The following is a 24,472-nucleotide window of genomic DNA, read 5'->3' on the forward strand; positions in this document are numbered from 1 at the left end:
TCTCCTCTAGATCTGTCAGGTTTTGGGGCTGTCGCTGAGCAACACGGAGTTTCAGCTTCCTCCAAAGATGTTCTATTGGATTTAGGTGTGGAGACTGGCTAGGCCACTCCAGAACCTTGATATGCTTCTTACAGAGCCACTCCTTGGTTATCCTGGCTGTGTGCCATGTTGGAAGACCCAGCCACGACCCATCTTCAATGCTCTGATTGAGGGAAGGAGGTTGTTGCTCAAAATCTCACAATAAATGGCCCCATTCATCCTCTCCTTAATACAGGGCAGTCGTCCTGTCCCCTTCGCAGAAAAGCACCCCCAAAGCTTGATGTTACCACCCCCATGCTTCACAGTAGGGATGGTGTTCTTGGGATTAAACTCATCCTTCTTTTTCCTCCAAACACGATGAGTGAAGTTTAGACCAAAAAGTTCTACTTTGGTCTCATCTGACCACATGACTTTCTCCCATGCCTCCTCTGGATCATCCAGATGGTCATTGGCAAACTTCAGACGGGCCTGGACATGTGATGACTGGAGCAGGGGAACCTTCAGACGGGCCTGGACATGTGATGACTTGAGCAGGGGAACCTTCAGACGGGCCTGGACATGTGATGACTGGAGCAGGGGAACCTTCAGACGGGCCTGGACATGTGATGACTTGAGCAGGGGAACCTTCAGACGGGCCTGGACATGTGATGACTTGAGCAGGGGAACCCTCCGTGCAATGCATGATTGGAAACCATGACATCGTAGTGTTCTACCGACAGTGACCTTTGAAACTGTGGTCCCAGCCCTCTTCATGTCATTGACCAGCTCCTCCCTTGTAGTTCTGGGCTGATTCCTCACCTTTCTTATCATCAGTGATACCCCACGAGGTGACATCTTGCATGGAGCCCCAGTCCGAGGGAGACTGACAGTCGTCTTTAGCCTCTTCCATTTTCTAACAATTGCTCCAACAGTTGATTTATTTTCACCAAGCTGCTTGGCAATTGCCCCGTAGCCCTTTCCAGCCTTGTGGAGGTCCACAATTTTGTCTCTGGTGTCTTTTGATAGCTCTTTGGTCTTGCCCATGGTAGTAGTTGGCATCTGACTGACTGTGGGGTGGACAGGTGTCTTTAAAGAGCTCAGACACGTGCTACTAAGTTAGATGAATGAGTGGAGTAGAGGTGGGCTTTTTAAAGGCACAGTAACAGGTCTTTGAGAGCCAAAATTCTTGCTGTTTCTTATGTGTTCAAATACTTCTGTTCAGCCGTGCGAGACAAATACATTCTCTAAAAATCATACAATGTGATTTCCTGAATTTTTTTTTTAATTCTGTCTCTCAGAGTGGGAATGCACCTACAATGTGAATGTCAGACCCCTCCATGATTTCTAAGTGGGAAAACTTGCAAAATCGCAGGGTGTTCAAATACTTCTGTTCCTCACTGTATACACATAATATGGATTCTCTTTTGTTACACCCATTTCCTCCCAGCTGGACATTTTATATCGGATGATGTGATTGGAGCACAGACTTTTACATGGGGATAATAATGTGATAACATTCCTCCAACTTTGGACCCTTAAACAGAAAGTGATAATGAGGGAGGGGTCAATACCCCAATGATGGTGGTCTTCAGGATCAGTCCAGTCTTCATCTTGGTTGTTCTCCCCCCATCCTCACTCTCTGACCTCTGGTGGGGCTCACCCCCGCTGTTCTTCATGACTAAATCATGGACTAAATAAGGAAGTGCAGTACTTCTTGTGTTGGGAAGATGGCGATGAGTGATAGAGGGGGTGGGGACCCTCGTCCTATAATCCCCTCATCACTGCCCTCCTATAAAAGACAGTTCTGGTTGTTTCCTCACTCTCTGACTAAGGTCCATGAATAAAGAAATGACCTGGTAGGAGATCAGAGGAGCCATTTCCTAGTTCCCTTGAGGGTGGAATTGTAAGCTCCTCGGTGACCAAGCTACCTGATGTGGGCGGAGTCCTGGTTTGGGGGAACCAATCAGCTCCTGTCTCGTAATCCTCTTTGTGTTTGTATTTTAGTCCATGGCCAGGAGATGAGGAAAACCTCAGAGGATTGTCTCACTTTGTCTCCAGACTGGAAAGTAGAAGATGAGGACATCACACAGTATAGTCCAGGAGAAAACCCGGCTCCTTCCAATGTCCATCCGGCACCACCCAGTGTAGATGGACCATCAGATTCCTCGTATCCTGAGGAACCTCAGACTGTGCGGGACCCGGCCAGCCTTCCAACAGAGAAGAGGTTCTCCTGTACTGAGTGCGGGAAGGGTTTCCGTTATAAATACAATCTTAATGTGCATAAAAGATGTCACACGGGGGAGAAGCCATATTCCTGTCCTGAGTGCGGGAAATGTTTTGTACAAAAATTTGAACTTGTCAGACATGAAAGGTCCCACACGGGGGAAAAGCCGTATTCCTGTCTTGAGTGTGGAAAATGTTTTTCAGAAAGGTCCAGTCTTTACACACATCAGAGACTGCATACGGGTGAAAAGCCATATTGCTGTTCTGAGTGCGGAAAATGTTTTTCACAGAAGTGCAATCTTTATACGCATCAGAAATCTCACACAAGGGACAAGCCGTATTCCTGTCCTGAGTGCGGGAAATGTTTTTCACTAAATGCCAATCTTTACAGACATCAGAGATGTCACACAGGAGAGAAACCTTATTCATGTCCTGAGTGCGGGGAATGCTTTTCACGGAAGTCTCATCTTGACGCACATCAGAGCTCTCACACGGGGGAAAAGCCACTTTCTTGTTCTGAGTGTGGTAAATGTTTTGTATACAAATCAGGACTTGTTATACATCAGAGATCTCACACGGGGGAGAAGCCGTATTCCTGTCCTGAGTGCGGGAAATGTTTTACAGTGAAGTCTCATCTTTCCAGACATCAGAGATCTCACACAGGGAGAAGCCACTTTTCTGTCCTGTATGAGGGAAATGTTCCTCACTGAAGTCCTGTCTTCCTGTACATCAGGAGTCCCACACAACTCTGGAGGTATATTAGTGCCTTGAGTGCGGGAAATGTCTTCTAGATGAATGTTGCTGGACATCCCAGCTCTCATGTGGGGAAGAAGCACACCCTGATATACACCTCAGATATACTCCATGGCTGATCTTCATCATGGAAGAAACAGTCCATAAGGAGATCAGAGGCCCCCAAAGACATAGATGAAGTGTGGGACTGGGTTGGCCATTGATATCAGGAGAAGAATATAAATGGAGTGTGAAATGCTCTGTAATGATGGAAAACATTCCCCCGGCTCAGCAAATCTCCTAATGACATCGGTGTTTTAGCCCCATTCACAGAGAAGGAATGGACAGGAGATACAATCTCTCATACAGACAGAATGGTCATGTGACTTTATAAAGAGGAACACCAGAAAATCACATCAATCAAATCTTCCAATGTGTTCTGTGTAATCTGCGTACACATGGGGGAGGGGCAGACCTGGGGGCATCCAGTGAGAACACAGAGGGGGGCTGGCTTACCATGGTAGGCAGGAAGCATCATAGACCCGAGCACCAGCATGTCCATCGGCTGCCATAAACAAGGGAGCTGGCCCAGCACTGAACTCCTGGGAAGACTTACCTGACGCCACTTTCCTGCTCCACTTTCCATCCAGCCAGTGATGGTCCTGCCGCCATTTGTTTTATTATTGGTGTATACTCTGATCAGCAGGAATCATTTCTCCTAAAGAAGTGAGCACTGCACCACGAAACGCGTGGAGATGGATGGCGCTGCTGGATCCTCCTTATGGTGCTCAGAATTCTGTCCCACGGTGATTGTTGTCCAGGAATTGTCCATTGATGGACTTTGTGAGAGATTTCATGGCCTTGTACACCTGCTGGGAGGGTTTTATGATTTCTACGCTGATTGGGAAGAAAGCATTGGAAGATCTTTATTGATGTTTTTCTGGAGTTCCTCTTTATAAAGTCCCATGAGTCCCATTGTGTCTGTATGAGAGATTTCATCTAGGGGAAGGACTGACCTACACCCCATCCATGCACACTTACCTCTCCGGATCTGCTAAGGAATGGACATGCACTTTCACCAGGTGAATGGTTCTACACATTCTATGAATAGACCCCCAAATGTCAGGAGACGTTTCTATAAAGACGGGAAGTATGGAGCAGAGAAATGAAGAGACCTCCCAGCAATGTTATTGTAATGTACACCAATAATAATGACTCCGCCCACACATTCCAGACAAGGGATCTTCCTGACCAATCCAATTTCTTCCTTTACTATTTCCTGATTTTGTTTTGCAATCCTGTTGAAAGTGAAATTATAATAAAAATGTATTGATTGAAAAACAAAATCCTGTGTGTGTGCAATGATGACAAAGCTGTGTATCCAGAAACGGCTGGTCGCTGACACTTCCATATACAGCCCAATGAAGTGACAAGGAAGCCCTAGAACCCTTTGGAGGAACCCTGGCTGAGAAAGGCTGGACTAGGCAGTCACATATCTCTGCCCCCCTTGCAGGGTTCCCAACCCTCCGTGACTTTTATTACTGACACAACATGAAATAGAATAGAATGGATAGATAATGTGAACATTGTAGTCAATGGAAGGTGATGAAGGGACGGGCAGAATCAAGCTCCTTGATAGTAGAGGCAGACCCGATCAGTCCTCATGGGGGTCACATACATGTATAATAGACCCTTGTGGTGTCATGGAGGGCAATCCTCAGGTATCCTCATATGTAGATGATAGTCACTGAGATATCAGATAAAGCCACACGCTGCTATCTCACACTTGGCACAAAGACAGCCAGTAGATGGATGTAAAGAGATGACGGAACGGGGCACTTGTAGAGTCAAAGGAGGCAGCGGTCACCATTCACTTTCAGCACAGGAGAGTCCCTCAATCCTCAGTGAGGTCATATACATACATGGCAGACCCATATAGATCCCATAGGGGGTAATCCACGTAGTCATCCACGGATAATTGTGGTAATAGCAGTGTTGCCAGTATATGGATGGCGGGTTATAATGACAGGATAGATAGTGCAGTAGGCAGTGGGTGAGCAGAAATATGAGACTGATAGAGCCCTGTGTGCCAGCGATAGGAACAAGAACATCAGACAGGTGGAGCTCAGCCAAGCAATTTCCATGAATGGGGACTCCCGCAGTGTATTAGTGCCGTAGTCCAAAAAACAGAGTCCGCTCACCCATCCAAGTGCCGTTTGCTAATGCATTGTCCTCCCACTGCATAGTGGAAGTGTAGAGGCACGCCGTGTAATCATCTGTGGATGAGGAGGTCTGCAAAGAGGTCTAGTGTGTCCAGAGCAATGCGGCCAGGTGGTGAGGCTGTGTGGAGAGGCCTGGATGCCGGGGATGCGGGCGTCATGATGTTGTGATGTCAACGTGTTTCATCCACTGAGTCATGTGAGCATCTTCAGCCCACAGCACACCGGACACACTAGACCTCTTTGCAGACCTAATTATCCACAGATGACTACACGGCATAACTCTACACTTCCACTATGCAGCGGGAAGACAATGTATTAGTAAACAGCACTTGGATGGGAAGCAGAAGGAGCCAAGAGAAGATAGAGAGCAGTAGGAACCTTGAGAGGGTGGGGAGCAGGAGGAACCTAGAGAGGAAGGGGAGGTGAAGAAGCCTAGAAAGGATGGAGAGGTGAAGAAGCCTAGAGAGGGAAGGGAGCTTAGAGAGGATGGGGAGGGGATGGAGCCTAGAGAGGATGGGGAAGGGATGGAGCCAAGAGAGGATGGGGAGGGGAAGGAGCCTAGAGAGGATGGGGAGGAGAAGGAGCCTAGAGAGGATGGGGAGGAGAAGGAGCCTATAGAGAATGGGGGGGGGAAGGAGCCTAGAGAGGATGGGAGGAGAAGGAGCCTAGAGAGGATGGGAGGGGGGTAGAAACCTAAGGAGAATTGGAGAGAAGGGTGGAAAAGGAAGGGAAGGAAAGTATAGAGGATGGGGAAGAAGCATAGAAAGGATGGGGAGGGGAAGAAGCCTAGAAAGGATGGGAAGGGGAAGGAGCCTAACGAGGATGAGGAGTGAAAGAAGCCTAGCCTCCCCAGCGGTATTCCTGAGTGTAGCTCGGGGTAAAATTTCAGTATCAAGAGAGGTAACCCTGAGCTACACTGCGGCTTACCATGCGGCGTTGTTCAGGGAGTCGCTGCAGCGCTTACCTTGTCCTTCGCTCCCGCGATGTGTCCCCTTCAGCATCCCCGGCCATCTCCTCCTGCCGATGCCGGCTTCTGTGTTCCTGTCACTGTGACGTCGGGACGTACGGGTGCCGGAACCGGCGGCAAATTAAAAAAAATGTCATTTTTTTGCAAACAAATATTACATAGTAAAACATTCCTGTAACAAACCATTTCACATACATTTTGTCCCGAGTGCTTTGTCCGGCGCCCTGCCTGCATTTTTACTGTTCTTTCTGCCTGGAAACAGAAACGTCCATGGCGTCCAAAAAGCGTCCCTTTATGTCAAAAGCGGCTTTAGACCGGCTAGAGAACAGCGATAGTAAATCAGAACCACTTGCAGAATTGAGTGATAATGATTCATGGGGGAAATTCCTCATCAGACACTGAAAACGATTCTGCGACTTTGCTCAGCGATGTGCGAACTTGGCGCTATATTTCCAATATCAGTGTTTTTGGTTTGATTATATTATTGAATTACATTTATTATTATTATTATATTATTATTTTTTAGGAGTATTTATTAAATTATAATTTATGATTTCGTGTTTCAAGTTTTATCCTCCCCGGGATGTTTACTAGACTCTTGTTCAGACAGATTTCAGTGAGTTATTCCTAAAAATTACCCTCTACAATAAAAAAACTACATATTTCCATGCAAAATAATGGTACCGCTTTCAGCACCAAAAATCTGAAATAATCAGACCGCCAGGGAGGTTAGAGAGGATGGGGAGGAGAAGGAGTCTAGATAAGATGAGGAGAGGAAGGAACCTAGAAAGGATTGGGAGGGAATGGAGCCTAGAGAGGATGGGGAGGGGAAGGAGTCTAGAAAGGATTGGGAGGGAATGGAACCTAGGGGGAATGGGAGCCTAGAGAGGATGGGGAGGGGAAGGAACCTAGAGAGGATGAGGAGGAGAAGAAGCCTAGAGAGGATGGGGAGGGGAAGGAGCCTAGAGAGGATGGGGAGGGGAAGGAACCTAGAGAGGATGGGGAGGGGAAGGAACCTAGAGAGGATGGGAAAGAGGACGGAGCCTAGAGAGGATCAGTAGGGGAAGGAGCCTAGAAAGGAAGAAGCCTAGAGAGGATGGGAAGGAGCCTAAAGAGGATAGTGAGAAGGAGCATAGAGAGGATGGGAAGGAGGAGCCTATAGAGGATGGGAAGGAGAAGCCTATAGAGGATGGAGTGGGGAAGAAGCCTAGACAGCATGGAGAGGGGAATGAGCCTAATGAGGATGAGGAGTGGAAGAAACCTAGAGAGGATGGGGAGGGGAAGGAGCCAAGAGAGGATGGGGAGGGGAAGGAGACAAGAGAGGATGGGGAGGGGAAGGAGCCTAGAGAGGATGGGGAGGGGAAGAAGCCTAGAGAGGATGGGGAGGAGAAGGAGCCTAGAGAGGATGGGGAGGGGAAGAAGCCTAGAGAGGATGGGGAGGGGAAAAAGCCTAGAGAGGATGGGGAGGGGAAGGAGCCTAGAGAAGATGGGGAGGGGAAGGAGCCTAGAGAGGATGGGGAGGGGAAGAAGCCTAGAGAGGATGGAGAGTGAAGGGAACTTAGAGAAATTGTAGGCAATTGAGCTTAGAGAGTTTGGGGAGGGAAAGGATGGGGTGGGGAAGGACCATGGAGAGGATGGGAGCAGAATACATTTGAGTAGGTTTCTGGCACTACAGACTCCATGCAGTCACCTCTGCCATTCAGCACTTGCCATTGTCCTCACTGTGTTCATTTTCTACAAACACCAACCCATAGGTGCCTCCCTCCCAGGAATACAGAACACATTTCCTCAGATGATCCCAGTATTGGACCCATTTAGTATGCTGGACATGAAAGTATTCTGCATCCAACCTTCTGGAAAAGACAAACATATTCCCCCCCCCATCCCTTCACTGGGTTGTTTTACAGAAGAACTAAAGGCATTGATTTTCTGGAGAGTGGAGAGGGATGAGACCTCCTGTTGGCTTTTATTGCTGCCTCGGCCTCCTTTAGGGAGATTCAGCCTCTCTATTTGTCCTGTTTACAATTATTACCGAAAGTAATATAAAATCCTGAGATTTGGGGTGTCAGCAGAACAGGATCAGGAAGAGGACTCCCTATGACACCATTGTATGTAGGGGGCGCTCTGCAACTAGATTTTACACCATTGTATATAGGGGCAGCTTTCCAAATATATTATTACACACTGTACAGTATTCTCTCTCCGCCCTCTACATTGTAACCCCCCCAGGACACCCCCCATGTGTACATCTGGAGGGCATCTTTCCAGAATCATTACAATGATAAACAAACACCCCCGATTAATATGACACATGTACTGGTGGTCCAATCAGCCAATCAGAACCCTGCAGACCCCAGCAGTGCACACCCCCAGATTTATATGACACGTCTACTGGTGGTCCAATCAGAACCCTCCAGGCCCCAGCAGTGCACACCCCCAGATTAATACGACACATGTACTGGTGGTCCAATCAGAACCCTCCAGGCCCCAGCAGTGCACACCCCAGATTATTACAACACGTGTACTGGTGGTCCAATCAGAACCCTCCAGGCCCCAGCAGTGCACACCCCCAGATTAATATAACACATGTACTGATGGTCCAATCAGAACCCTCCAGGCCCCAGCAGTGCACACCCCCGGATTAATACAACACGTGTACTGGTGGTCCAATCAGAACCCTCCAGGCCTTAGCCCTGAATTCTCTCCAATGGAACTCTCTGGTGAAATCTCCTCTCATCAATTACTAGTCGGATTCTCTCTATTACCTCCTGTATGTACAAAACTCACCCAAATCTCTCCCCTCCTCACCATCCAATAGAAATTGGAGGAATTGTTTCTTCTTCCTGAAATCCAGACCTAGAGAGTTATAGAAAAGATCCAACAAACCCCACAAAGTCTTTTTATAGAGATTTATTCCATCAAATCCAAACTATTCTACACATATTTATTCCATGGAATATGAAGAGATTTTTCTATCAATAATCCCATCAAATCTGCGTGTTTATTGGACTTTATTCCCAGCAATAATCAATCAGGAATCCATGCCAGCAATCATCAGATCAATAGGAATGTTTCCAATATCCAGTGATCACGGTTTGATCCTCCAACATAACCAGTGCACAGAATGATAAATCTATCCCATGAAATGGATCTTATTGATTGGTTGATGTCATTGATTGATCTATTGATTCCCTTCTATGATAGAATAGATTGATTTCTCCATGTATTGAACATCCTCTCCATATATCTCTTCACCTTGTCTAACATCATACAAATCCTGAATGCTATAAATCTCAGTCCTGTCCATGAATTGTATGTGACTCGGGTCTTTATAATACCATATACTGGACTGTTACTTCATTCCCTATTTTTATATCGTCTTCTTACACCTGTCCTGATGAAGTCACACTTTGAAGCCATGAAACGCGTTGATGGTGTATTTTACATTCACTTGTCCAGTAAACTCCGACCTTCTGAAGAAAACATTTCAGAGTTTCCTCCTTTACTATGGGCTCCTCTGCTGACCTCACCCTCATTTTTTCTTGGGGTGAAAGTTCTCCATCGGGATCCAAATCCTGCTTAGTATATGATGATCCGGAATTCCCCGAAAATTACCAAAACTTTATTTTCCAGGGCCTCTGCTAATAGATGTTTGGGGGTTTATCTCATCTTCAGGCCTAAAATCTGCATTTCCCATGTGTGCAAAATAATGCAGAAACAGCTCTGGCAGTGAGAGGGTTAATGTGGGCTTGGAGGGATCACCTTTATAGAAACATATAAATTGTTAGCACTTCCTCCTAGAAGAACTGGCGTTGTTGGTTTGAATCCCAACCACTGCCATACCTGCCTGAAGTTTGCATGTTCTCCCTGTGCCTGCGTGATCTGTCCCCAGACTGGACCAGCTGAGTGATGGTCAGACGTTCTATAAATAGAGCCCTTGGTGGTCAGACGTCCAGAAACTATATCCCCTCTGACACGTTTCGTGTAATGCACATCATCATAGGGTGCTGGGCTTACAGTCAGGGACGTCTATTAGCTCCTATTTATATTTGATCCCCGGTGATCCTGACAGTCCCTCTGATTTCCTATTAAAACTGACCACACTAGGCATGAGAGCTCAGCGTGGTCAGTTCTCTAACTGCTGGGAGCTCAGTCTGCTCTCCTCCAATCATCAGACTTGTCCTGACATCCCCCTCCCTGCACAGCCATTCACTAGGAAGATCAGTGAACTGAAGACAAGTGATCACATGAACAATAGTAAGCAAGATGTCACTTCCTGATATCATTGTTTACAACTAGTGAAATCTGTGAATGATCACCGAGGTCACATGGTACAGGGCTATTCCCAACAGACTTGTACCATGTGACAAGCTGTGACCAATCACAGCTCTCACAGTATTTCTCAATGGCTGCAAGAATGCAGCCAGAGAGAAGGTGAAATTATTGCTGTTACAGCCTTTATGGGTGTAAAAAAACCCATAAATAATAATATAAAAAAAAAATAAAAATGTAAAAATTTTTTTTGAAAAATTATAATTTTTGGTTATAAACTAATTTGTTTTTTTTTTACTAAAAAGATATCTGAATACATTTTGGCCAATTTATGAAGAAAGATTATTTATTTGCAAAATTTTATAAGAAAAACATTTTATTTTCCAAATTTTTGGACATTTTAATTTATATAGCAAAAAATAAAAATTCCAGCGTTGAATAAATACCACCAAAATAAAGTTTTATCTGTCTCAGAGTGCGGGAGTGTGACCTCAGGGTACGGGAGTGTGATCTCAGAGTGTGACCTCAGGGTGCGGGAGTGTGACCTCAGAGTGTGACCTCAGGGTGCGGGAGTATGACCTCAGAGTGCGGGAGTATGACCTCAGGGTGCGGGAGTATGACCTCAGGGTGCGGGAGTATGACCTCAGGGTGCGGGAGTATGACCTCAGAGTGTGACCTCAGGGTGTGGGAGTATGACATCAGAGTGCGGGAGTGTGACCTCAGAGTGCGGGAGTGTGACCTCAGGGTGCGGGAGTGTGACCTCAGGGTGCGGGAGTGTGACCTCAGAGTGCGGGAGTGTGACCTCAGGGTGCGGGAGCGTGACCTCAGGGTGCGGGAGCGTGACCTCAGAGTGCGGGAGTGTGACCTCAGCGATTAGTATGGGGGCGTGTCTGATGAAGGAAACCAAGGGCTGTATTTATAGAACATTCATTGGACCAATGAGACAATCATTCCTCCAGCTGTGACAACATCCTGCTGTATGTTAAGTAACACAGTGATTTCCTATGATCTCCAGCTCCATCTAGTGGCCACAATGAGGTGATTTTTCTGAAATATCTCCATCAGTAAAATTAGCCCAATATGATGTTATGGCCACTAGATGGAGCCAATGATCATAAGAAATAAAATACACCCAAAACTCCTCCCTGCTGGAGAATGCCGGTCACATCCATCCAACATTGTTCTCCATAGACCTCCAAGTGTTTGTGAAATCTCCCACCACAAAATGTACTCAGCCAATCACAGGGCAGGACTCCATTTTTATTCTTCTGCTGATATCAATAGCCAACCTGGTCCCACACTTCATCCATGTCTTTGGGGGCCTCTCATCTCCTTATGGACTGTTCCTTCCATGATGAAGATCAGCCATGGAGTATATCTGAGGTGTATATCAGGGTGTGCTTCTTCCCCACATGAGAGCTGGGATGTCCAGCAACATTCATCTAGAAGACATTTCCCGCACTCAAGGCACTAATACACCTCCAGGGTTGTGTGGGACCCCTGATGTACAGGAAGACAGGACTTCAGTGAGGAACATTTCCCTCACTCAGGACAGGAAAGTGGCTTCTCCCCCATGTGAGATCTCTGATGTTTGTAAAGATTGGACTTTTCTGAAAAACTTTTCCCACACTCTGGACGGGAATACAGCTTTTCCCTTTTGTGAGATCTTTGATGCTTGACAAGATCTGCCTGATTTACAAAACATTTCCAGCACTCAGAACAGAAAAGTGACGTTTTCCCTGTGTGCAATCTCTGATGTGTGTAAAGATAGGACTTCTGTGAAAAACATTTCCCGCACTCAGGACAGGAATACGGCTTCTCCCCCGTGTGCAGTCTCTGATGTGTGTGAAGACTGGACTTTTGTGAAAAACAATTCCCGCACTCAAGACAGGAATACGGCTTCTCCCCTGTGTGAGATCTCTGATGGCTGTAAAGACTTGACTTCTCTGAAAAAAATTTCCTGCACTCAGGACAAGAATACGGCTTCTCCCCTGTGTGAGATCTCTGATGTTTGTGAAGATGAGACATCTGTGAAAAACATTTCCCACACTCAGGACAAGAATACGGCTTCTCCCCCGTATGAGATCTCTGATGTTTGTGCACACTGGACTTCTGTGAAAAACATTTCCCGCAATCAGGACAAGAATATGGTTTTTCCCCCGTGTGAGATCTCTGATGCTTGTGCAGACTGGACTTCTCTGAAAAACATTTCCCGCACTCAGAACAGGAATACGGCTTCTCTCCTGTGTGAAATTTCTGGTGTCTGTAAAGATAGGACTTCAATGAAAAACATTTCCCGCACTCAGAACAAGAATACGGCTTCTCCCCCATGTGAGATGTCTGATGCCTCGAAAGATGGGACTTCAGTGAAAAACATTTCCCGCACTCAGGACAGGAAAATGGCTTCTCCCCCGTGTGAGACATCTGATGTTTGTGCAGACTGGACTTCTGTGAAAAACATTTCCCACACTCAGGACAAGAATACGGCTTCTCCCCTGTGTGAGATCTCTGATGTTTGTGCAGACTGGACTTTTGTGAAAAACATTTCCCACACTCAGGACAAGAATACGGCTTCTCCCCTGTGTGACATGTCTGATGCCTGGAAAGATGAGACTTCACTGAAAAACATTTCCCGCACTCAGGACAGGAAAATGGCTTCTCCCCCTTGAGAGATTTCTGATGTTTGTGCAGACTGGACTTCTCTGGAAAACATTTTCCGCACTCAGAATAGGAATATGGCTTCTCCCCTGTGTGAGATCTCTGATGTCTGTAAAGACTGGACTTCACTGAAAAACATTTCCCACACTCAGGACAGGAATATGGCTTCTCTCCTGTGTGAGATCTTATATGCATATTAAGACGGTATTCATGATGGAAACATTTCCCGCACTCCAGACAGGAGAACTTTTTCCCTGTTGTAACGCTGACCTGGACCCGCGCAGTCTGAGGTTCCTCAGGATACGAGGAATCCGATGGTCCATCTACACTGGGTGGTGCCGGATGGACATTGGAGGGAGCCGGGTTTTCTCCTGGACTATACTGTGTGATGTCCTCATCTTCTACTTTCCAGTCTGGAGACAAAGTGAGACAATCCTCGGAGGTTTTCCTCATCTCCCGGCCATGGACTAAAATACAAAGACAAAGAGGATTACTAGACAGGAGCTGATTGGTTCAAATCCCCCCAAATGTCAGGACGGTACAAATACCCCCAAATGTCAGGACAGATCCCTCCAAATGTCAGGACGGTACAAATACCCCAAATGTCAGGACGGGACAGATATCCCCCAAATGTCAGGACGGTACAGATATCCCCCCAAATGTCAGGACAGTACAGATATCCCCCAAATGTCAGGACAGTACAGATATCCCCCAAATGTCAGGACAGTACAGATATCCCCCAAATGTCAGGACAGGACAGATATCCCCCAAATGTCAGGACAGTACAAATACCCCCAAATGTCAGGACAGTACAGATATCCCCCAAATGTCAGGACAGGACAGATCCCTCCAAATGTCAGGATGGTACAAATACCCCCAAATGTCAGGACGGTACAATTCCCCCTGTAAGGAAAAATGTCTTATTAACTGGCATCCATTGTGTTTAATGCCTCCATTGTAGATGTGGGAACAAGTTAGTTTGGTGTTTATATGTCACTTGTAACAACTGTTTGTTTCATGAATTCAGTTCCCATTCTGTAGATGGAACTGCCTTATATGGTGGTCTTCAGTCATTTGTGGTCATTATATTTCTTGATAAGATTGCAATATATCGTTGGTCATTACAATATTTCGTTGGTCATTACAATGTATCGTTGGTCATTAAAATATTTTATTGGTCATTACAATATATCGTTGGTCATTATAATGTATCGTTGGTCATTACAATATTTTGTTGGTCATTACAATGTATCGTTGGTCATTAAAATATTTTATTGGTCATTACAATACATCGTCGGTCATTACAATACATCGTCGGTCATTACAATACATCGTCGGTCATTACAATACATCATCGGTCATTACAATATATCATTGGTCATTACAATATTTCATTGGTCATTACAATATTTCATTGGTCATTACAATATTTCATTGGTCATTACAATATTTCATTGGTCATTACAATATTTCGTTGGTCATTACAATATTTCGTTGGTCATTACAATATTTCATTGGTCATTACAATATATCATTGGTCATTACAATATATCGTTGGTCATTACAATATATCATTGGTCATTACAATATATCATTGGTCATTACAATATATCGTTGGTCATTCTGCATTTGTAAAACCTGCTCGCACGCATTAAACGTTCAGAGATTTAGTTTGCACACTTTGGTGTCCGGAGTTTTATTCCTCCTGAGATCAGAGGGCAGAAATTACCGAAGACATTTAAAGGGCTACAGACATAGGTTGAATCCTTGCAATCTGGTGTCAGAAGTCGGGATTAAAGGCGAGGCTGGTCAGGTAAGCTGAGCTATTTTGTCTTAGTTTTGCCGGATCAAATCCCCTTTAAAGACCCCGGGACAGCAGCCAAAGTTTCCATGTGAGATTGTTGGATCTCACGGAGAGTCCTTGAGGTGGGTCCTCAAAGGAAATTCAGAGGTTTTGGAAGCCTCTGGGGAAAAATTGCCTCGGCAGATGTATTGTGAATTCACAGGAGTCCTCGGTTATTTCTGCCATTTTAGAAGTAGAAGTGCCTATTTGCTGTGTGTTATGGAACTGCTATGTAGTATTTGTGTTTCTTCAGAACAGGTTTATTACAAGGATTTGTACTTTTAGGTGTTAAACTCCTGAACTGTGGAGAAGGCTTTGCTGACATGACAACCTCTCCACTTCAGGGAATAAGTACTGATATTGTAATCATTTATTGCTTTGTCTAACAGCTGTTTTGCTTCCACTATGGGAAAGATCCAAAGTAAGGGATCTCTGCCAAAAATTCCAAGGCTTCCGCATAAAGTGTTAAGTGATATTGCTGAGAAAAAGAAAGAGAATCCGGAATGGTCTAGGCTAACTTGTAAAGAATATGTGATCAGAGTATCACCGTGGGACGATTACTATGTGGTTCCTTTCACAGACAGTATTGCAGAATGGCCCCTGGATATGAAAAGCAGTGGTCCCTTTCCTAGAGATGGGTCTAATGATAAGATTCATATGGACATGATAAGGGGACTGTGTTTAGGAGAGAAGACATCTTTCAACTTGCCCGAGCTGGGACTATAAATACATGAAATCTGCGGGTGTTCACTGGCTCAGAATGACTGGTTACACTCCGGAGCCAAGGAATTTTAATCTCCACTCTTTAACCCCCAGCATCTGCCCCGCCAACTTCTACACAAATATATCCAGCATTACCAAAGACAGAGGATGATGATTTCCTCAAATCTTTGAGAACAGATAGACCACTACAGCCTCCCATAGAACAAGCAGCGGAGATACAGAGTCCGGATAGTACAGTATGGGAGGAGGAGGGAGGGGCTGTAGGAGGAAGAGAGGAAGGAGACAGATCAGATGGCAGACCCGAGGAAGAGAGGAAGGAGACAGATCAGATGGCAGACCCGAGGAAGAGAGGAAGGAGACAGATCAGATGGCAGTCCCGAGGAAGAGAGGAAGGAGACAGATCAGATGGTGGTCCAAGGAAGAGAGGAAGGAGACAGATCAGATGGCAGACCCGAGGAAGAGAGGAAGGAGACAGATCAGATGGCAGACCCGAGGAAGAGAGGAAGGAGACAGATCAGATGGCAGTCCCGAGGAAGAGAGGAAGGAGACAGATCAGATGGTGGTCCAAGGAAGAGAGGAAGGAGACAGATCAGATGGCAGTCCCGAGGAAGAGAGGAAGGAGACAGATCAGATGGCGGTGCCGAGGAAGAGAGGAAGGAGACAGATCAGATGGCAGTCCCGAGGAAGAGAGGAAGAAGACAGATCAGATGGCAGTCCCGAGGAAGAGAGGAAGGAGACAGATCAGATGGCGGTCCTAAGGAAATGAGGAAGGAGACAGATCAGATGGCAGTCCCGAGGAAGAGAGGAAGGAGACAGATCAGATGGCAGTTCCGAGGAAGAGAGGAAGGAGACAGATCAGATGGCGGTCCCGAGGAAGAGAGGAAGGAGACAGATCAGATGGCAGTCCCGAGCAAATGAGGAGGGAGACAGATCAGATGGCAGTCCCGAGCAAATGAGGAAGGAGACAGATCAGATGGCAGTCCCGAGGAACAGAGGAAGGAAACAGATCAAATGTCAGTCCCGAGGAAGAGAGGAAGGAGACAGGTCAGATGGCGGTCCCGAGGAAGGGAGGAAGGAGACAGATCAGATGGCAGTCCCGAGGAAGAGAAGAAGACAGATCAGATGGCAGCCCCGAGGAAGGGAGGAAGGAGACAGATCAGATGGCAGCCCCGAGGAAGGGAGGAAGGAGACAGATCAGATGGCAGTCCCAAGTGGCAAATTACCAGAACTACACAGAGTCCACTAACCAATACACTTACATCTACAAAGAGGACTGCAGCCCCCAATGACAGGACTTTGAGAAGCAATGTAAAGGAAAAGTGAAAGAGGGAGAAAATTTAGCTTTCCCATATATTGTGATGGGAAATGATATCGTAATTAAACCCATGGATATGACCGAATGAATGACATCATAAAGAATAGTCCAGACCCCAGAAAGAATCCAACTGCCTGCATAAATTATTTAAAGAGAGCCACCCAAGGCAGACAGTGTTCACAACAGGACATGAAATTAATAATTGATGGAATTTTACGATATGACATGGACTCAGGGTTTGACTGGACAAAGGTGTCTACCATACATGATTTGGTTCATCCTGGAACCCTGGCAGCCACTCATACATGGCTGAAAGAAGACACTCAGAAAAAAGTATGGGAAGAGGTGACAGCCGAGATGGAGAGAATATGGAAAAGTAGGAAATCGTTAGCAACTGGTGTTACTTGTAAGCAAGGGACAAAAGACGGTGACAGAGCATGGGAAAAGATTGAGGAAAGTTTGGAAGGAAGAAGCAGGGATGGATATGGGTAGTGCAGAAATGGGCATTATATATATATCCAAACCTTGATGGCAGGATTCACACCTGAAATTACACTGGTAATAAGACAGCTTATTTCAGACTGGATAGAGATGGATGCAAGTACGTTTGAAAGCAAGTGATGGAGAAAGACGCCACTGGATGTTTTGAGGTTCCTAAATCCACCAACAAAGCACATTTTCAGGGATTACAACATAGTTACAATCCCAGAGAAAGAGGTAGAAATGGAAACAGGGAGAGAAAAGGATATAAAGGTAGAGGAGGTGGGAGACCCAAAGATGACAGGTATTTTATATGTGGACAGGAAGGTCATTGGAAGAAGGATTGCCCACAACTTAGAGGGAACAAATCCATACCACAGGAGACAAAGTGCAGAAATCCACCCGTCAAGTACCCGATCAGTTGGCAGAACCAAGGTCCACAATAGATCTGCCCCGAAGGTAATAGCTCCCTCACATGTCCAGTTGTCTCACATACTCCTGAACAGGAACCTTTAATGGTTCTAAGAGTAGCAGGAAAAATATTAGCATTCGTAGTTGACACGGGTTCAACTCGTTCAGTTATAAAGGAAGAAAATGATGTGGGACCACTCTTTTTATGTGAACCTTCGATGGGAATTAGTGGAGCAGTTCTCCCAACTTTTAAGACCCCCCCCTTTGCCTGTGTAAGGGAACCCTGACAAAAGAGGGAGGAACAGATTATTTGTCATGAATTTACTGTAATCCCTGATTGCCCAGATAGTCTGTTAGGAAGAGATTTACTTAGTAAAATGAATGTTATCATGGCAGTCAATGAAGAAGGTATATTTATGATTACACCTTTTTTGGCATTACCCCAAATGACTGCTAGCCATGATCAGCTTCCCCAAATTACACTAATGGTCAATGGCACAAAAATGGATTTCTTAATTGACATGGGAGATAGCAGGTCCAGTTTAAAGGAGGATCATTGTGAGGGAACAAGAGTAGAATGTGAACCTTCAATTGGTATCACTGGGACGTGCCAAAACCTGGGAGACACCCCCTTTGTGTGTTTCTGATTCTCACGGTAAAAGTTCCATAGTGAAACATTCTTTCAAGATCATATCAGGATGTCCTGTGAATTTGCCAGGCAGAGATCTGTTGGGAAAATTCAAGGCCACAATCAGGATAAGTGAGAAGGGAGGGGTGCACATGGAGTCATCTCACTGTTTTGTGGGCATGGAAGATTTAGACAAAGTGAAGCCTGAAGTCTGGGCCAACAGTAAGCTACATGTAGGGTACATTCCCTGTACACCTTACAAGGCCAGACCTAAACCTGGAGTTCGTCCAGTGTACCAAAAGCAGTATCCTTTGTCACAAGGAGATTGATGGTAGATGGAATAGTAGAGAATAGTAGATGGTATATGGAATAGTAGAGAATAGTAGATGGTATATGGAATAGTAGAGAATAGTAGATGGTATATGGAATAGTAGAGAATAGTAGATGGTATATGGAATAGTAGAGAATAGTAGATGGTATATGGAATAGTAGAGAATAGTAGATGGTATATGGAATAGTAGAGAAGCTCCTCAAGGAAAGTGTTTTGAAACCTGTGGTTTCCCCATACAACACCCCAGTAACTCCAGTGAAGAGTGCTGATGGTACTTACCGTTTAGTGCAAGATCTCAGAGCCATTCACAATCTCATTATTCCAATTGCACCCATTGCCCCAGATGTGCCCTCATTGATTACCTCCATTCCACATGATACGCAGTGTTATACTGTGATCGATTTAAGCAATGCGTTTTTTTTCCATCCCAATTGACAGAGACACAAATACTGTTAAGTTTTACTCTGGCCAACAAACAGTTAACCTGGGCCAGATTGCCCCAAGGCTATGTGGATTCTCAGGCTGTATATTCCATGGCCCTCCAGGAATTCTTAAAGGGTTGGGCACCCCGCCATGGTTCCATGTTAATCCAGTATGTGGATGACTTGTTACTTTGTTCACTCAACAGGGAGTCTTGTAGGCAGGACAGTATATCTCTGTTAAATTTTCTGGGTACAGAGGGACACAAGGTGGCAAGGCATAAGGTACAATATTGTCAAACTTTGGTGGATTACTTGGGTTTCACTCTGTCACAAGGCACCAGAATGGTGAGCCAGTCCAGGATCCAAGCCATTACGAATCTGCCCCACCCAAAAACTAAAAAGTAACTGCTCTCTTTCCTTGGCATAGTCAACTATTGTCTCTAATGGATACCTGACTGCTCCCATTATGACAACATAGTCAGGCAGCACACTAAGGCTGAGGGCTTCAGACCTTATTAAGTGGGATGAAGAATCCACCAATGCCTACCAAGCCTTGAGGTCCTCATTAGTTTCCTCTCCTGCTCTGGGTTTAGTGAATTACAATATTGATTTTCAAGTGTATGCTCATGACAATTGTAAAACCATGGTGGCTGTGGTCACTCAGGATCATGGAGGACACGAGGCCAGTAGCCTATTTTTCAAAAGTAGTGCCAAGTCCGGAGCAGGACCTTGTGAAAGTCCCCAACACTTTTGAATGGCCTTTTCCTGACAATCCTCTCCAGGCTGCGGTCATCCCTGCTGCTTGTGCACCTTTTTCTTCCACACTTTTCCCTTCCACATAACTTTCTATTAATGCTTTGATACAGCACTTTGGGAACATCCAACTTCTTCTGCAATTCCCTTTTGAGGCTTTCCCTCCTTATGGAGGGTGTCAGTGATGGTGTCAGGTCAGCAGTCCTTCCCATGATTGTGATTCCTACTGAACCAGACTGAGAGACCATATAAAGGCTCAGGAACCCTTTGCAGGTGTTATGGCTTAATTATCTGATTAGAATGGGACACTTTGAGCCGAGTTCAAGATAGTTCAAGCCGTGATTTTTCATCATTGTGATGATTATGGCTTACAGCTCATGAAAACCCCAAATCCACAAACTCAGAAAATGAGAATATTGTGAAAAGGTGGAATATTCTCGGCTCAAAGTGTCCCACTCTAATCAGCTCATTCAGCCATAACACCTGCAAAGGGTTCCTGAGCCTTTAAATGGTCTCTCTGTCTGGTTTAGTAGGAATCACAATCATGGGAAAGAATGCTGACCTGACACCATCACTGACACCCTCCATAAGGAGGGAAAGCCTGAAAAGGTAATTGCAGAAGAAGTTGGATGTTCCCAAAGTGCTGTATCAAAGCACATTAATAGAAAGTTATGTGGAAGGGAAAAGTGTGGAAGAAAAAGGTGCACAAGCAGCAGGGATGACCGCAGCCTGAAGAGGATTGTCAGGAAAAGGCAATTCAAAAGTATTGGGGACTTTCACAAGGAGTGGACTGAGGCTGGAGTCAGTGCATCAAGAGCCACCACACACAGACGGATCCTGGACATGGGCTTCAAATGTCATATTCCTCTTGTCAAGCTGCTCCTGAACAACAAACAACGTCAGAAGCGTCTTACCTGGGCTAAAGAAAAACAGACCTGGTCTGCTGCTCAGTGGTCCAAAGTCCTCTTTTCTGATGAGAGCAAGTTTTGCATGTCATTTGGAAACCAAGGACCCCGAGTATGGAGGAAGAATGAAGAGGCCCAAGGACCCCGAGTATGGAGGAAGAATGGAGAGGCACACACTGCAAGATGCTTGAAGTCCAGTGTGAAGTTTCCACTGTCTGTGTTGATTTGGGGAGCCATGTCATCTGCTGGTGTTGGTCCACTGTGCTTCATTAAGTCCATGGTCACTGCAGCCATCTACCAGGAGATTTTGGAGCACTTCATGCTTCCTTCCGCAGACGAGCTTTATGGGGATGCTCACTTCATTTTCCAGCAGGACTTGGCTCCGCCCACACTGCCAAAAGCACCAAAACCTGGTTCAATGACCGTGGGATTACTGTGCTTGATTGGCCAGCAAACTCGCCTGACCTGAACCCCACAGAGAATCTATGGGGCATTTCCAAGAGAAAGATGAGAGACATGAGACCGAACAATGCAGAAGAGCTGAAGGCCGCTATTGAAGCATCCTGGTCTTCCATAACACCTCAGCAGTACCACAGGCTGATAGCATCCATGCCACGCCGCATTGAGGCAGTAATTGCTGCAAAAGGGGCCCAAACCAAGTACTGAGTACATATGCAGCTTCTACTTTTCAGAGGTCCGATATTGTTCTATGTACAATCCGTGTTTTATTGATTGCATGGAATATTCTCATTTTCTGAGATTGTGGATTTGGGGTTTTCATGAGCTGAAAGCCATAATCATCACAATGATGACAAATCACGGCTTGAACTATCTTGCTTTGCATGGAATGAGTCTCATATATTAGTTTCACCTTTTAAGTTGCTGCACTGAAATAAATGAATGAATGCACCTTATTCTAATTTTTCGAGTTTCACCTGTAGTTTCGTGTTTATATGTCACTTGTAACAACTTTGTTTTATGAATTCAGTTTCTATTCTGTAGAAACGGAACTGACTTATATGGTGGTCTTCAGTCATTTGTGGTCGTTATCTCTCTCGATAAGAGTGCAATATATCATTGGTCATTCTGAATTTGTAAAAACTGCTAGTATGCATTAAACTTTCAGAGATTTAGTTTGCACACTTCGGTGTCCGGAGCTTTATTTCTCCTGAGCTCAGAGGCTAGAAATTACTGAAGACATTTAAGGTCTACAGACATAGGTTGAATCCTAGCAACGCCTGTGCTAAAAATCAACATTTTGCTGCCAGCTGATCCCCAGAACCTCCATAAATCCAGTCTAGAGACATAAATTGTGTCTGCAGCACAGAGAAGGAAGATTATCCGAGAGAAATCCAGGAATACAGGACGGGGAACACAGCTCAGGAAAGTGACCAGGGGATTACAGGCTGATATCACCCAGTCCCCGCCCTACTCTGGACCAATCAGTGAGCAGTATGGGTGGAGGAATGGATTTAGTGTTCATGACCCACCTGTGCTGATCTCTGTAGGAGTGTCCTCCTCTATAAATGTCCCCGTTATTCCATCCTCCTCCATAGACTGCTGATCATCCCTCACATACGATTCTTCTTCTTCTGCTTTCACCTCAACTTTTATATACATCAGATCTTCAACCTAAACCAAGAAAAGTAGAGAAATATCATCTGTAAGATATAAGCGTTAATATTGTTACATCACATAAAAAACTCCCCACATTGTCTCTATGAGTCCATGCTCTGGATGCTCCATCCCACCAACCTTGTAATGGGGAGGGATGGTGTGACCTTCCTGTGTGGAATCCCGGGAATACAGAGGACGGGGACATCTCTCTGGTGGGTTCCTGGTATTAGGTGGCTCCATCATCTCCTTGTGTCCTTCTGAAAACTCCTCCATCACTCCATACTCCTCATCCTCCTCTTTATACTCTTCTTTAACATCAATATTATCATCCCCGAGGATTCCACTCTGAAAGATATAATAAAACACTCATTGTAACAAACATAGAAACAGAAAAAATACGAGCGCTGGATAATCAACAAGAGAGCGGCTAGCATGAAAGGCAAATACCAGGAGCCTCAAAAGTAATATATATCAAACAACCATGCAGCGCTAATACGTACAATGATGCATGCAAATAATCATTTGGTGCAGGTGATAACTAGTAAAGTGAACACCACTTAATATTAGAAAGGATCTTAAGAATTATCTAAAAAGTCCAGGAATATTAATGATGGTGAGTATAATTCTTTCAACAAGAGTGTTCTTGCGGTGCATAATACATAGAAAAAAAATTTTAGGACAAAAAGGTGACACAGTATGTGACTTCTGTGACCATATTCCTCCCGCAGAGATGAGTGTAGATTGCACTAACCAGAGAGCGCAATCTTAATGCGCATTTGAGTGTTAACCAACTCCTGGTCATCCGGCTACTGCAAACTGGAACTGGATCACAGAGTGGTCATCTGGCCTGCATCAGCTGGGCAAACATCACAACCTCAGGGACACCAGATATCAGAGGGCGTGTAGTCGTCTCACCACCGGGGGGAGTCTAACCAATCCTGATGTGGCCACCAGATCATCCCAATAAGCCTTGAAGGAGGGGGGGCTCGGAAGTAACGAACCAAGACAATCGTGCAATGGCACGAAACGCGTTAGGAGGGGCTGTATACCCTGTGATGTCACTCTGCATGGCCCCTGTGGACGGCCGGCGGCCATTTTGGAATTCCCTGCTACCAGCTGCTCACTACACATGTGAGTAAGATTTTCAGCTATTTGTTTACTATTCTAATGTGGATAATAAAAGTACTACACTATCAGAATCTTCGATTGTCTTGGCTCGTTACTGCATGCATCATTGTAATAAACATGCTGTGTATAAATCACAACTACAAATAATTGTCACTCATCTACCTGATGATGGTGAGGGATGGTGTGACCTTCCTGTGTGGAATCCCGGGAATACAGAGGACGGAGACATCTCTCTGGTGGGTTCCTGGTATTCGGTGGCTCCATCATATCCTTGTGTCCTTCTGAAAACTCCTCCATCACTCCATACTCCTCATCCTCCTCTTTATACTCTTCTTTAACATCAATATTATCATCCCCGAGGATTCCACTCTGAAAGATATAATAAAACATTCATTGTAACAAACATGCTGTGTATAAATCACAACTACCAATAATTGTCATCATCTACCTGATGATGGTGAGGGATGGTGTGACCTTCCTGTGTGGAATCCCGGGAATACAGAGGACGGGGACATCTCTCTGGTGGGTTCCCATGACTGGATCCATCTGTAGGAAACACACACACTGACTGAATCCATTGTTTCTATGTGTTTATCAGATGATGGGGGATCTAGGTGGATCCTCCGTACTGCTCTCTCCTTTACAATAAAGTCTCCTCTTACCCGGTGATGTGAGGGGCGGCTGATTGTCCATCATGACATCCTTGTAGAGATCCTTGTGTCCTTCTAAATACTCCCACTCCTCCATGGAGAAATAGACAGTGACACCCTGTGTCAGGATCCAGGTGTTCTGCGGCATCGCGTCGGGCGGCGCATGCGCAGAAC

The 24,472-nt window shown here is 45.4% G+C and overlaps 2 protein-coding genes across 2 annotated transcripts in view; one reads left to right on the forward strand and one right to left on the reverse strand.

The window, feature by feature from the left end:
- The window catches only part of LOC149468140 (uncharacterized), a 212,024-nt gene extending 187,866 nt beyond the window's left edge, over nucleotides 1-24,158 (reverse strand). The window contains exon 1 of the mRNA XM_089670682.1: nucleotides 23,811-24,158. Within this exon, the coding sequence (XP_089526808.1) occupies nucleotides 23,811-24,038 (228 nt within the window). The 5' untranslated portion in view covers nucleotides 24,039-24,158. The remainder of the gene's footprint in view (nucleotides 1-23,810) is intronic.
- On the forward strand, nucleotides 1,914-4,319 carry LOC149468147 (uncharacterized). The gene has a single exon (XM_089670622.1). The coding sequence runs from the start codon at nucleotides 1,950-1,952 to the stop codon at nucleotides 2,949-2,951; it is 1,002 nt and encodes a 333-aa protein (XP_089526748.1). The 5' UTR covers nucleotides 1,914-1,949; the 3' UTR covers nucleotides 2,952-4,319.
- Nucleotides 24,159-24,472: the final 314 nt, after the last annotated feature.

This window comes from Staurois parvus, unplaced genomic scaffold (genome assembly GCF_062004578.1).
Source record: "Staurois parvus isolate SC_StPar_1 unplaced genomic scaffold, SC_StPar_1.0 ptg000092l, whole genome shotgun sequence".
Taxonomy (NCBI): Eukaryota; Metazoa; Chordata; class Amphibia; order Anura; family Ranidae; genus Staurois; species Staurois parvus.

Excerpts from the sequence above, each read along its gene's own strand:
- LOC149468147 (XM_089670622.1), top strand. The coding sequence starts at position 1,950 with ATGTGGGCGGAGTCCTGGTTTGGGGGAACCAATCAGCTCCTGTCTCGT.